At 46.7% G+C, this 15663-nt stretch overlaps 1 protein-coding gene across 1 annotated transcript in view; it reads left to right on the top strand.

The window, feature by feature from the left end:
- VIP (vasoactive intestinal peptide) overlaps nt 1-15663 on the top strand; it is a 34276-nt gene that overhangs the window by 7005 nt on the left and 11608 nt on the right. The window contains exons 3-4 of the mRNA XM_030195509.1: nt 4766-4906; nt 12798-12902. Coding sequence (XP_030051369.1) covers nt 4766-4906; nt 12798-12902 — 246 coding nt within the window. The remainder of the gene's footprint in view (nt 1-4765; nt 4907-12797; nt 12903-15663) is intronic.

Genomic DNA, 15663 nt, shown 5'->3' with positions numbered 1-15663 from the left:
TGTGGGAGACGAAGAAGGATGCTGGGCATGAAGAGAGGAAAAGGAGAGTATTTGGTGGGAGAAATTCACCCACTTGGCCCACCTTTGTAAACAGGGGAGATCTGGGTTTTTTTGGAATGGGAGAGAGTGTGGGGGTTCCAGCTTGGTTATGGGATATTAAGTTTATTTCTGTAAATTTGGGCAGAATTTCAAAACATATGCCTAAGTTAGGCCTAGCAATTTTTGTCTCGTGCATCACCGCCATGGGATGGGGCATGACCCTGTGGATCCGCGGGTTGTGGGTGGGTAATGGGGAAGTTATTACAGCAAGGAGGAGAATGGTAAAGCTAGTATGTTACTATCTAGCTATGTGAGATGGGGAAATTTTATGATAATATGTTTGTTAAAGATTAAAGTTTGTAAAGTTGATGTTTAGTAATAAAGCTGTGGCCAATGTCTTGCCAATTGAGAAATATAGTAGCCTTATCACGCTTATTTTTGAAAGAGAAGGACACCCATCTTTCAACACAAATCAGGAGATGGGCGTCCTTCTCGTAAGGTCGTCCAAATCGGCATAATCGAAAATCGATTTTTTGACACCCTCGACTGCTTTTCTTACCGGGGACGACCAAAATTCATGGGGGTGTGTCGGCAGAGTAGTGAAGGCGGGACTGGGGCGTGATTAGGAGATGGTCATCCTCGGCCAATAATAGAAAAAAGAAGGGAGTCCCTGACGAGCACTTGGCCAACTTTACTTGGTCCCTTTTTTCACAACCAAGCCTAACTGACCAGATGACCACCGGAAGGAATCAGGGATGACCTCCCCTTACTCCCCCAGTGGTCACTAACCCCCTCCCACCATAAAAAAACAAGTTTAAAAATACTTTTTTGCCAGCCTCTATGCCAGCCTCAAATGCCATACTTAGGTCCATCGCAGCAGTATAAAGGTCCCTGGAGCAGTTGTAGTGGGTGCAGTGTACTTCAGGCAGGTGGACCTGGGGGGGGGGGTTGGGGGGCTCAGCACCCAAGGTAAGGGAGCTATGCACCTGGGAGCAATTTCTGAAGTCCACTGCAGTGCCCCCTAGGGTGCCCGATTGGTGTCCTGGCATGTGAGGGGGACCAGTGTACTACAAATGCTGGCTCCTCCTATGACCAAAGGGCTTGGATTTGGACGTTTTTGAGATAGACGTCTTTGGTTTCCATTATTGCAGAAAACCGAGGATGACCACCTCTATGGTCGACCTGAATGTCAAGATTTGGGCGTCCCGACCATATTATCGAAACGAAAGATGGACGTCCATCTTGTTTCAATAATATGCATTGCCCCGCCCCTTCGCGGCACTGTCCTTAGAGATGGGCGCCCTTAGAGATGGTCGTCCCCGTTTGAAAATGCCCCTCCACATGTGTCATTGGGTTTGAGTATGGATTTGATGTGGTGAATGGGAACTTGCGAATGCCAATGTTACAAGCAATCCTTTAACTTAGAGGCATTCTTTAAATAACATCACTATTTATACACAAATATTTCATACCTTAATCACTTGGAAAGTGTGAAAAAAAATGAAATTTCATTTACAGAAATGAGTACAAATATCAGATCCATAAAGCTGTAAACAAATGACATGCTAGTGTGTTCTTTGCTAATAAGCATCTACAGGGGCCAATGCTCAAAACTTAATGCCAGCATTAGAGGCAATTAGCACCGGACTAGCTCGCATGTTAATGTGCGTAGAATGTTCAGAGGGCTCTGGAGTGGGTAACAACGTGTGCGCCAAAGATGGCCAGACATTGTATTTAAATGTACTCAAATGAATGTTAATGAGGTCATTTTGTATTCCCTCCCAATGCTCAGAGAACAGCGCAGAAACAAATGCTGCCCTTAACGCCGGAAACTTACCGCCAGCTTGGGGGTAGTGTTGAAGGAAGAGAGGATTTCTTTAGTTCTCACTTTAAACTGCCAGCTTTGCCTCTTTTTGAGGCGGAAGGAAGCCTGTGCAGCCTATAAACGTTGATAGTGAGAAACAAATGTGTGTGAGTGTGAGCAAAACAGAAAGCTGAAGCACACTTTGGCGCTGTTCTTCTGCATTTAACTATGAGCTTTTCAAATTAAAACAATTTTTAAAAAGTTTGTTTTTAAAGGCACAGAAGAATGGTGCTGATGTGGGCTTGCAGTTCCAGTCTTGCCTGGGTATGCATAAAAGAGCTGCGCTTATCATGAAACTCTTGTGTGCTTACACCAAGCACGTTCCTCCCCCTTGCTTTTGGTTTCATGGCACACATATAATTTGAATACTATTTGCTTTGAGCATTGGAGAACTAGGCTTCTGCACTGTTCTTGCACTTTGGGGTCTGCACTGTTGGCTTTAGTGCCGGACCTTTGAGCATGAGGCCCACAGGGGCAGAGTTTGGAAGTGCATGGGTGGAGGTTGCAGGTACCTGCACCGGTTATAAAATAAGCTAATACACACATATACATGAACAATTCAGGCACGGACATTTATGTCTGCTCAAGAGTACAGTCCACACCTTGAGTTTAAGTGTCCATACCTGGAAGGGAAGCACAATTTCTGCTGCTTACACTAGCATTTTATAAAGATGTATAAGCACTTGTTCACCCCCCTAAACAAGGTGAGCTCTTTAAAAGATTGCCCTCTTAGAGTGCTGGAATAATCTATTCCATATTATTAATGAAAACTTGTGTCATATTATGTGATATCCCATTGTAATGTATCCAGAACTGGCCCGGAGGAGGGCCCGATAAAGTAAATGGCACCCAAAGTTAGGCGCTGTTAAGATCCATCCTTTGTGCCAGTTCTATAAAGGTCACTTAGGGTTAAATTCTATATATGGCACCTGAAAAATCTGTATGGAATAAATTTCCGCCTATGTGTAGTCTATAAGTGGTGCCTATATTTAGGTGCGGTATATAGAATACGCTTAGTTGATATCCCAGTGCTTAATACTACGCACATCCAGGGCCGCCGGGAGGAGGGGCAGGGGGGACAAAATTCCCCAGGCCCGGGCCTCCAAGGGGGCCTGGCGCCGGGCTCAGGCTGCCGGTGCTGCAGTTCCCGGTCTCACCTGCCTGCCTCCTCAGCTCCGGGCCCCCTGCATTCGAAGCGGCAGCCACAGATCGCCTCCTTTCGGGCCTTCCCTCCCTGTGTCCCGCCCTCGCGGAAACCGGAAGTTACATCAGACGAGAGCGGGACACAGGGAGGGAAGGCCCGAAGAGAAGCGATCTGCGACTGCAGCCTTGAATGCAGGGGGCCCGGAGCCGTGGAGGCAGGCAGGTAAGACCGGGGACTGCAGTGGCGGGGGGAGCGATGGGGGGCGGCAGCGACAGGGGGGCAGAGGCAGAGGTGGGGCGGCCTTGCTCCAGGCCTGGCCTAGTCTCTCTGTGGCCCTGCGCACATCCATTTTCACCAAGAAAAATGTGGCATAAATTTCAGCATGTAGATTTAGGCACAGAGGGGCATATTCTATAACAGTGTGCATAAATTTTGGAATGCCCACAAAATGCCCATTTTCCCACCGATGACTATGCCCCTTTTTGGCTCTGCAAATTAGAATTTAGGCGCCATACATTACAGAATATGCTTAGTGAGATGTGCGCAAAAATACTAATTATTGCCAATGAGTGCTCATTATTGCTTGTTAAGTGCTGTTAAAAATGCTGATTGACTTGTTTATCCAATTAATTTATGTGTGTTGTTATTGAATACACTTGGATTTTGGCGCGGAATGCTAGGTGTGATATATAGAATCCAGAGGTTAGTGCTAAGCAACCTTTATAGAATAATGCTTGGCATGAGGTCTTATGCCTGCTGATACCTGAAGCAAATTCTTACGCCCAATTGATGGCAGTTGGGTGTGTAAATTCAAATATTCTATAACATCATGCTTAATTTCTGGGAATGCCCTGCCCCACCCCTGCTGCTCCCATGGCCACACCCCCTTTTCAGTTACACGCTATGAGAGTTAGGTGCACATGTTATAGAATAGGGCACAGGGCAGATGTGTTGTATAACTCCTAATTACTGCCAATTAAGTGACAATCAACTCCAATTAACTCTAATAATTGATTGTTAGTGTCTAATTGACTAATTTATGAGCACATCTGGGATCTGCGCCCAAATGTGGGCAACCTACATAGACTCTGGGGGTTAGTGTCTTGTACTGTGCAATGCCATGTGGAGAGACCTGGGCTTGATTCCCTGAGGATTCAACATTCTCAGCCTCTGGGAGGTTAGGAGGGAGTCATAGCCACTGTCCCCTCTAAGCTGAGTGGGAGTCCTCCACCTATAGGCCTGCCTGTAGGGGACGCTGTTTCACTATCACATTTTCAATAGTGAGGGACAGGCAAGCTCTGCAGGACTCCAAGGAACCTGTGTGACCCTACTGATTGAAAACACAATAGTGAAGCATCACCTCCTGCTAGCTTAGAGGGAACAGTGGTCATAGCCATCAAGTACAAGTGACTGTTAGCAGCTGGAATTAGCACTCTTGACAGTAGAGCTTTCATGAATGGCTCCTGTCTGGGTACAGTTACTGCAAGACTGGATTTAAAGTTAGTCTAGAAAGAATATAAAATAGGGGTGAAATCCCCAAGTAGTTATAAGTCTGATGCCAGACCAAGCCTTTGTTCCAAGGAGCAGGAGGAAACTTTCAGGTAAAAAATAGTCTATCCCAAAGGTTTCTTCTTTTATCCAATTTACCCTGCATGATTTTTCAGGATAGCTTCTGGTCAGCTGTTCTTACCAACTCATTGTATGCTCTACCCCTGCAGGCTGGGAAACAGAATACCATTTGATGGGCCAAGTGAGTCTGGCCAAATCACAGGTTCCTTAAAATCTGATGCTGACATTTTGCAAAGTGCATTGCCTGAAAATGATAAATTGTATGTTGATGTGAACAGAGCGCTCAGCAGGTGAGTTTTCTAGGTCTTAATTATTGGTTACCTACTAGAATAATTTTTTGTAAATTACTGCAAGGCACTTATTAAGCTGAATAATAAAAAGGACGAAAATGATTTAGCCTGACAAAAATTAATAGCGACTATCTGGACAATAACCAAGGGAATTAAAGTATATACTGTTGTGCTATTCTTATAGGACAGGCAACAACAAACAGCAGAGGTGGTCCAGACAAGGAGACCTTGGATTTGCCACATGTAATTTTATGTGGCAATCCCATGATCGTCTCTTCCTTCTCTGGACCAGCTCTGCTGTTTGTTGTTGCTACAGCTGATATTGCAGTGTCTTTCTCCTGTCTTTTTGCACTATTCCTATAGGGCACCAGTAAAATAAGCTGATCAAACTAAAGAATGCAGACAGGTAATAATAGATTAGACAGCTAAACTCACTGGATAAAGATGAAAGAAGCACAATTTACAATTTAAGTACCTGAATGATTTTCTGATAATAAAAAACATAGCACAAATTTATTGCAAGATGCATAGTAGTATAAACACTGCAAGATTAAAAGGGAAAGTAGTGAAAAAAACAATTAAAATACATTAACCCCCCCACTGTTTACAAAGCCTTGTGGCATTGTTGACACAGCCCATTGAAAATGAATGGGCTGTGTCGGCAGTACTGCACTGCAGGGGGGTAGCCAGACTTCGGCGGGAGGGGGGTCCAGAGCCCGAGGTGAGGGGGCACATTCTAGCCCCCCCTCGGCACTGCTGCCCCCCTGCCATTGCCGACTTTGCCCTTCTCCTGCCGCCGACCCTCTCGACCCCCCTCCCACCGTCACCTGCCTTTGCTGGCGATGGACCCCAACCCCCGCCAGCTAAGGTCCTCTTCTTCTCGCAAAAGACTTCCTTTCTGCAGGACGTCAGAAACAGAAGGAAACCTTTTGCGAGAAGAAGAGGACCTCGACTGGCGGGGGTTGGGGTCCCCTGGCAGCAAAGGTAAGTGACGGCGGGTTGGCAGCGGGAGGGGGGGGGGTCAGGCGGGTGGTCGGCAGGGTGGTCCAGGGCCAAATCTACAGGGGCCAAGGCCCCCTCAGGCCCCATGTAGCTACGCCACTGCTGCACTGCCAGCGGCTTTGAAAATAGGACCTAAGTGAAAACGAATATTTTTAGCTACTTACAGACATTAATCAATAATGGGAAAAGACTTATCATGGCAAAATGATCTTTATTCATCCAAAAGCTAAACAAATTAACAAATGTTAGAAAATCAAACCTAGGTTTAGACACTTTGGTTTATTTTACATGCAAACATTGTGACTGTTTTATAAACTGCATTGTATTTTGGTTTTATTCTGTGTGCATCATTTCAAACTGCTCATTTGGACCTGGGGTTTGAAGCAGTGACTGAGGGGGCAACCATGCCTCTTTGTGTTTAAACCTCCCCTTCAAAACTCCCTAAAATAATTTCATGTGACTGCCTGCCTAGATCTATGGTTTTGTAAAATCCAGCACTTATATATATAAGTGCTGACATATAAATACATAGGGCCCTGTTTACTAAGGTGCACTAGTGTTTTTAGCGTGTGCCAGGGGCATAGCCAGACTTCGGCGGGAGGGGGGCCAGATCCCAAGGTGTGGAGCACTGTTTAGCCGCCTATACCCGGCCTCCAACCCCCCTCGCCATGCTGATCCCCTGCCACTTTGGACCCCCCCACCGCCGCAACCGCAAACCCCCCCCCCCCGCCGCTGCCCACCCACTCCCCGCCCCACCACTGCAAGTACCTTGTTTGCTGGCAGGGGTACCCAATCCCCGCCAGCCAAAGATTCTTCTTCAGCGCCGGTCGAATCCGGCACCTTCGTTGTGGGATCATCTGTTTCTGACGCCTTAGGTCCTGCATGGGGCTACATGCACGGTGCAGGACGTAAGGCATCAGAAACAGATGATCCCACAACGAAGGCGCCAGAGTCGACCGGCACTGAAGAAAACTCCGGCTGGCGGGGATTGGGGACCCCTGCCAGCAAACAAGGTATCTGATGCAGCGGCGGCAGGGTGGGGGGTGGGCGGCGATGGCAGGGGGGTTAAAATGTAGAGGGGGCCAGGGCATAATCTGTGGGGGCCCATGCCCCCATGGCCCCACGTAGCTACGCCCCTGGCATGCACTAAATGCTAGAAACACCAATATATTTCTATGGGTGTCTCTAGCGTTAGCACACGCTAAAAATCCTAGCGTGCCTATAATGTAGCTTAGTAAACAGAACCCATAGATTGTAAAAGCAACAGAGGCAAATCGGTCATATATCCTAACGCCATAGAGAAGACTAAAAGCAGTGTTCTAAATAAGTTGTGGCCTAAAGTTAAGTGTAGTTTCTAGAATATGCTCACATGCCATTCTTGTGACTAAAAGTTAGGCGCACCCATTTAGGCCACCTAAAACCAGGTACTGGTTAGGCACAGATCAGGTATATTCTGTAATAGTGCGCATAGTTTTTTTGAATTGCCCACAACCTGCCTATTCCATTCCCATGGACATGCCCCCTTTTCAACTGCACTTATTAGAATTTACACGCACCGTGTTATAGAATACACCTAGAAAGTTGTGCGCATAAATTCTAATTAAAGCTAATTAGTGCCGCTCGTTGTTTTTTAAGTACCAATTATCAACGCTGATTGACTTGTTAATCAAGTTGTGCGTGCAGTTTGGCCATGCAGTCAAATTAGTGTGCACAACTTAAGGCGCTATATATAGAATTTGGGGGTTTACCCTTTAATGAGATGTACTCAGAAATATTTTATGCTCTGAGTTCCTGTTGATTTACTTTCTGGAAGTACAATTTGTTGTACAGAATTTTTCAGGATTCATGGATATGGATTTTAGTGGAAATCACTCTCATATAGGGGCCCTTTTACTAAGGCATGCCAAAAAAGTGGCCTGCGCTGGTGTAGGCACGTGTTTTGGACGCACACAGGTCAATTTTTCAGCACGCCTGGAAAAACAGCCTCTTTTTTTGTGGCCAAAAATGGACGTGTGGCAAAATTAAAACCAGCGCATGTCCATTTTTGGCCTGAGAGCTTACCGCCAGGGCCGCCGAGAGGGGGGGGGGGGCAAAATTCCCCGGGCCTGGGCCTCCAAGGGGGGCCCAGCACTGGGGTCAGGCTGCCGGCACTGCAGTCCCCAGTCTCACCTGCCTGCCTCCAAGCCTCCGGGCCCCCTGCATTTGAAGCGGCAGTCACAGATCGCCTCCCTTCGGGCCTTCTCTCCCTGTGTCCTACCCTCGCGGAAACCGGAAGTTACATTGGACGAGGTTGGGACACAGGGAGGGAAGGCCAGAAGAGAGGCGATCTGTGACTGTCGCTTTGAATGCAGGGGGCCCGGAGCCGTGGATGCAGGCAGGTGAGACCGGGGACTGCAGCGGCGGGGGGAGCGACGGGGGGCAGCAGAGGTGGGGGGAGCGACAGGGGGCGGTAGCGGTAGGGGGGGGGGCGGAGGCAGGGTGGCCTTGCCCCGGGCTCGGCCTAGTCTCTCAGCGGCCCTGCTTACCGCCACCCATTGACTTAACGGTAACCAGGCAGCACATGTAAAGTTCTGATTACTGCCGGGTAAAGGTCACACGGTAGAAAATAGAAAATATTTTCTACCAATGTGTTTTGGGAATGCATAAAAAATGGAATTACCGCTTGGGGCACGCAGTAGCCGGGTGGTATTTTGAATGGCACACATTAGATGCATGTAGGCACCTATGCGCCTTAGTAAAAGTGCCCCATAATAAGTAGAGAGGTCAATATATTCAAAAATCATTTTTGCAGTTGGTCACTGCCCATCACACGTGTGTGAAAAAAGGGGCCAAATGGATAAATTTGGATGTAGAAATTGTTATACACCCAGAGTTATCTGTCCAAAAAGGGGGTGAGATTTGGAGCAACCATGTTCAACCAGTAAACATTTAAGATATATGTCTAGTTGGCTCTCAGAAATAGCAGGTATAACTTGAAATGTGCAACCTAGACGTTTCAGTTTGTAACTGGATGTTCAGCAGCAGCATCTACTGCTGAATATAGCATATGATACAAAACCTTTAAGTTAAATACTTCAAAATGGTATGTTCTCTGTGAATATTGGCCACAGTGAGAATACAGCTTCACCTTCATTTTCATCAACAAGCAATGGGTTAAGGCGTACATTCAACAAGATTCATTTTAAAAAGGCATTTGAACCTCTAAATTATTAAGAAATGCTGCTTACATATAACATTTACAATGGACTTTCCAGAATAAGTTGTTTTCTGTTTGATACTGAAATTAATTTATTGTGGTATGTCCTGTTTTTGTTGAGGTGGTCTGTATATAATGTCTTTATATGTTGGTTTATGTAATTATATTTTTACTGTAACCTGCCTAGAACCAGGGCCGCCGAGAGACTGGGCCGGGCCCGGGGCAAGGCCATCCCCCAAGGTCGCTGCCCTGCCCCCCCCCGAGGTCGCCACCGCTCCCCCTCCACCCCCACGAGTTCGCCGCCACTGCTCCCCCCTTCCGTCCGCCACCGGGCCGGGCCCCCTGCATTGGAATCACAGTCTCGCCTCCGTGAAAGCAGCGCTGCAGGCAGCAGAATGCCTCCCTTTGACCCTCCTTCCCTCCTTGTGTCCTGCCCTCGCAGAAGTCACATCAGATGAGGGTGGGACGCAGGGAGGGAAGGAGGGCCAAAGGGAGGCATTCTGCTGCCTGCAGCGCTGCTTTCACGGAGGTGAGACTGTGATTTCAATGCAGGGGGCAGACGGTTGACGACGGAGGGCGGGTGGGACTGCGGCACCGGGCCCCCCTTGGAGGCCCGGGCCCAGGGAATTTTGTCCCCCCTGCCCCCCCCTCGGTGGCTATGCCTAGAACTGGAAGATAGTGTGGGTTAATCATTTTAAATAGATAAATACGGGGCGCTATAACTAAAAGGCATTAACCCCCTGATTCTATATAGCACGCCTAGGGATCTGTGCTGAAATCAGTGCAGATTCTATAACAATGCGCAGAACATAATTGGCTTAACAAGTTAATCAGCATTGAAAAACAGCTCTTAACAAACAATAATGAGCACTAATTGGCATTGATTAGAATTTAAGCGTACAGCTTGCTAAGTGTATTCTGTAATATGAAGTGTGCTGAACGTCTAATGTGCACAGGCAAAAAGGGGCATGGTTATGGGCAGGGAAATGGGTGTTTTGTGGGCGTTCTGAAATTTATGCACATAGTTATAGAATATGGCCCAGTGCGCGTAAATCTATGCACAGGGATTTATGCCACATTTTCATTGGTGTAAATGGATGCACATAGTTTTAGGCGTTGAGATAACAACTAAGCGTATTCTATAATTGGCACCAGGGGCGTAGTCAGACTTCGGCGGGAGAGGGGTCCAGAACCCGAGGTGAGGGGGCACATTTTAGCCCCCCCCCCGGTGCCGCTGACGCCCCCGCCATTGCTGACCCCCCCCCCGCTGCTGCCGCCGCCACCAAATTTGACCTCCCTGCCGACGACCCTCTTGACCCCTCTCCCGCCGCAAACCCTCCACTGCCGTTGCCGTCGCCATCGCCTACCTTTGCTGGTGGGGACCCCACCCCCCACCAGCCAAGGTCCTCTTCTTCCTTCATTCTGTTTCCGAGTCTGACGTCCTGCACATTGTACATGCAGGACGTGAGACTCGGAAACAGAACAAAGGAAGAAGAGGACCTCGGCTGGCGGGGGTTGGGATCCTCCGCCAGCAAAGGTAGCAGACAGCGATGGCGGGTTGATGGCGGGTTGGTGGTGGGAGGGGGTGTTGAGAGGGTCGTCGGCAGGTGGGTCCAGGGCCAAATTATCAGGGCCCAGGCCCCCATGGCCCCACGTAGCTACGCCCCTGATCGGCACCTAAATCTACTTGCGAATTATAGAATACACTTAGTTGGCTTTGATTTCAGTGCCAGTTTTTTAAGGTGCCATATATAGAATTTCTCCTAAGCCTTTAACGTGTGGTTTGGTGTAGGCTATCAGGCTAGCGCAGAAATGTGTTAAAGCAATTTGCGGTATTATGCTTGTTTGTGTAATTTTTAGAAAATATTTTGGGGAAGTTGTCTGTCATTGGTGGAGAGTGAGCATTCCTGCTTTATCCAGCTAGTGCATTATGATTAGAATGATGTAATTGGATAGAGCAGAGTTAACATTGGAACGCTTATGGGCCCTTTTACGCAGTGGTGGTAAGCGCAACGCGGGCTTACTGCTCGCTCTTCCAGGACTACTGCTGGCCCAATGTGGCAGCCAGCGGTAGTCCCACCCTGAGCGAGCGCTATTTCCGGGGGGGGGGGGGAGAAAACCCCCATAAATGACTTGTGTGGCGGTAACCTGACAGTAATCAGGCATCGCCATGCACTGCCCAGTTACTACTGGGTTAGCGTGGGAACCCGTAAGGGCTCCCTGTTGCACGGTCGCACGGCCATGTGTGCCTGGGGTCTTTTTTCACAGCTGTGGTAAAAAGGGCCCTAGTGCACGGAAAAAAATGTTCCCTGCTGCTAGCGCAGGGCCCTTTTTCTTGCAGCTTGGTAAAAGAACCCCCTACCTGCCTCCAAAATAGGAGGCAGTAAGAGCTCCTGCAAGAATTTCTTGCATGTACCATGTGCTAATGGGAACATTAGTGCAGGATCTGCAACAACAAAGTAAAAGGCCTAAAGAAGTGCCACGTTAAATCTGGGCTTAGAGCGCAGGAAAGTCCCACATTAAAATGCATTGAAGCCCAAATTTAGTAAAAGGGCCCCTGAATGTGTACATCCTCCTTGCATTTATGTGCTGTGCCTTTTACAAGCTCTGTTACAGAATAGCTCTTAGGTGCCCTGCTGGTTCTTTCATGGGTAAATTAAAATTATACATTTAAGTGCTAGCATTCTGTGAATTAAAACATGCAAGAGGTGTGTAAATGTGAGTGCCCACTTATAGAATTGGCCTTACAATGTGGTGTACATTTGATACATGCTCTACCAGAGGTGGTACAATCAATGGTACTCAGTCATTTAGACTACTGCAATGCACTCTACGCTGGCTGCAAAGAGCAAATAATCAAGAAACTCCAGACAGCTCAGAACAGTGCAGTTAGACTTATATTCGGTAAAACAAAATATGAAAGCGCTAAACCCCTATGAGAAAAGCTACACTGGCTCCCTCTTAAAGAACGCATCACGTTCAAAATATGTACCCTAGTTCACAAAATCATTCACGGAGATGCCTCAGCCTACATGTCAGACCTGATAGACTTACCACCCAGGAATGCTAAAAAATCATCCCGCACATTCCTCAACCTTCACTTCCCCAACTGCAAAGGTCTAAAATACAAACTAATGCATGCGTCAACCTTCTCCTACTTGAGCACACAATTCTGGAACGCACTGCCGTGCAACTTAAAAATGATACATGAACTAACTAACTTCCGCAGACTACTGAAGACCCATCTCTTTAACAAGGCATACCACAAAGATCAACAAATGTGAACTCCTCCACATATATCCAGAATTGTCTTATGATACTTGCTTGTTATATTATTATTATGCTTTATTATTATCATGTACCCAAGATCCTTCTGTAATACTAAATGTCTATTTTCTTATATATTTCCACCATCCATGATGTATTGTAAGCCACATTGAGCCTGCAAAGAGGTGGGAAAATGTGGGATACAAATTCAATAAATAAATAATTAAAACTGCAGATAAAGAGCATCCTTTTAGGCTTTTGTAACATGCCTAGTTTTAGAGGAGTAATTCATATATACAATGAACTATCAACAAACCAGATAGGTAAATCAAAAGTCATTAATCTTTACTACCAAATGTAATAGTTAGAAAATGTAAACGTTTGACTGTATGAAGTTTCATACTTCTATTTTGTCTTTTGATTTAGGACTACAAGACATTCTGATGGTGTTTTCACTAGTAACTACAGCAAACTCCTGGGACAGCTTTCTGCAAGAAAATACCTAGAGTCTCTTATCGGAAAAAGAGTTAGGTAAAAATCTTTAACTTATCCCTTTGATAAATAATACATCTAGTTTAGTTGCTTTGAATATCTGATCCATGATAAACTTTAATGGATCCTGCAAAAGCATAGCCAGACTTCGGCGGTAGGGGGTCCAGAGCCCGAGGTGAGGGGCACATTTTAGCCCCCCCCCCCCCGGTGCCGCCGACCCATCTGTCATTTTTTACCCCCCCCCGCCGCCGCCGCCACCACCAACTTTGACCCCCCCTGACGCCAACCCTTTCGACCCCCCCTTCCCACCGCCACCAACCCTCCCCCGCTGCCACTGTCACCATCGACGTCTGGTACCTTTGCTGGTGAGGGACCCAACCCCTGCCAGCCGAAGTCCTCTTCTCCGGCGTGGCTGCGTTGCTAGCTCATCTGCAAGGCTTCATTCTGTTTTTGTGAGTCTGACGTGCAGGACATCAGACTCACAGAAACAGAACGAAGCCTTGCAGATCAGCAATGCGGCCGCGCCGGAGAAGAGGACCTCGGCTGGCAGGGGTTGGGGTCCCCACCAGCAAAGGTACCCGATGGCAACGGCGGCGGCAGGGGAGGGTTGGCGGCAGGAGGGGGTCAAGAGAGTCGTTGGCAGAAGAGGCCAGGGCCAAATCTATGGGGGCCCATGACCCCGTGGCCCCAAGTAGCTACGCCCCTGAGATCATGTATACAGAGCATCCACATAAGTAATATAAGAACCAGGTTAACATCCCCTGTTTACTAAGCTATGCTAATAGCTGCAGTGTGATAATGCCAATATAGCCCATTCACTTTGACTGGGTTGTGTCGGCATTGCTGCATGGCAGCCGTTGTAAACAGGGGGGTTAATTTGCATATTTTGGTTACCTGAAAAATTCAGATTTGTTCGGATCTCAAGGACCAGATTTAAGAACTAATGATCTAGATTTAGTTAATGTTATCTTAAATGCCCTCTTTTTAACCACTCCTGATTTGATCATGACCCCACCATGGTACTAGATCTACTACCTGTTTGAAATACTTTACTGATTAACACCCATTTATGAATATGGAAAGATCTGTTTTGTTGAACACTCAACTAAATTGACAGACACCACTTTCACATTAAAGACAACTAACACATACTCATCACATCCTTGATATTTTGTGATAAATCCAAACTAGGACTAGGCTTTATGATTGCCATTGCATAAAACAGGTTGAAAAGGGAGAGCAAATATGCACTACACAATTTGATTCAAATTAATCATACCTGAGGATTTCTTTTAGATTGTATTTTCTAATAATATTTCACACTGTTATAGAATTACTTTATTTTTTTTAGAACAGCCATAATTAACCCACATTAAGTGCAATGGCTCTGCAATAGCTCCTGGGGGAATGTCCAGCATTCCCTCTGCAGTTTCTGCAAAGACATGTTCCCTAACGCACTTTACTTTCCAGTGCTATGAACATCCCTACACCTACAGCTACCTATTGAGGTGGTGTGTAATGTGAACCAATGTTAACTGCACATTTGTAAGTTAGCGTGCACTACCTACTATACACTGACTGCAATGTGCAGACCACACCCCAGTCTCCGCCCATACTCTTCTCAGTCCCTGCCCATCCCACCCTAAGCAATTAGCTACAGACTTTTAGCTGGAGGAGTGGCCTAGTGGTTAGAGCACCAGTCTTGCACTGCTGGTTCTTGTGATCTTGGGCAAGTCCCTTAACCCTTCATTGCCTCAGGTACAAACTCAGATTGTGAGCCCTCCTGGGTCAGAGAAATATCCAGAGTAGCTGAATGTAACTCACCTTGAGCTACTACTGAAAAAGGGGTGAGCAAAATCTAAATAAATAATAATAAAATAATTAGCGTGTGCTAACATCTTAGTAAATGCAACCAGTACTCAGTAACAACGAGTCATTAACTTGACAAGCTGTTGAATAAGTGGTATTTGGAACTACAGGCAGGCTCAGTTCACCCAAATTCATTTTGACCTATGACAGCTGAGAGGATAACTTTGCATAAGGTTTCTACTGTAGGTAGGAAAATAGACATTTAGATCTGGCGTTAAAAACTATGGGGTCCTTTTATTAAGCTGCAGTACCTGCCCTGCGGTAGTGGTGTTGGTGGTGGGGGGTCATTTTTCCTGCATGCCAGGGCTCTTTTTACCGCAGTGGATAAAAAGCCTCTAAAAATAGCCATGTGGTAAGATAACTCTTACTGTGTGGTCATGTAGCGGTGACGGTAAGGGCTCCAGCAGCAACCAGGCAGTACACGATGATGCCCAATTACCGCCAGGTTAGTGCCACACTGCAAAAACCCCCAATTTTTCTGGTGCACTGGAAATGGCATGTGCTCGAGCCAGAACTATTGCCAGCAGCTGTGTTGAGCCAGCAGTACTTCTTTATTTAACTGGCCCCTGATAGTAAGATGAAAGTCCAACATCATGTCCAAAATTCTGAAAGATGGCTCCAACTGAAAAACTGTTCCATTCAATACAAGCAAATTTAAATAAGTAGGTATTGATGGGGAGGGGCAGCAAACCAAATGAACTTGGCCTTTTCGGAATTAACTGAGTATGAACGATCACTGAGAAAGCCACAAAACCAGGAGAAAACTCTTCCAGAAATACCAATAGAATCTAACAAATATAGCATCGGGTCATGGGCTATCAAGTTGAAAGCGTAGAAAGGTCAAATTGCAAAGAAACACTTGATGACCACAAGTTAATTGCATATGAATCTCAGTTAATAAGGTCCCCAATAAAATTTCACTGCTAAAACC

The sequence above is a fragment of the Microcaecilia unicolor genome, chromosome 3, assembly GCF_901765095.1.
Source record: "Microcaecilia unicolor chromosome 3, aMicUni1.1, whole genome shotgun sequence".
In the NCBI taxonomy this organism is placed as follows: Eukaryota; Metazoa; Chordata; class Amphibia; order Gymnophiona; family Siphonopidae; genus Microcaecilia; species Microcaecilia unicolor.
Note: the sequence above shows the minus strand (reverse complement) of the source record. Positions and strands in the feature narration are given on the sequence as shown.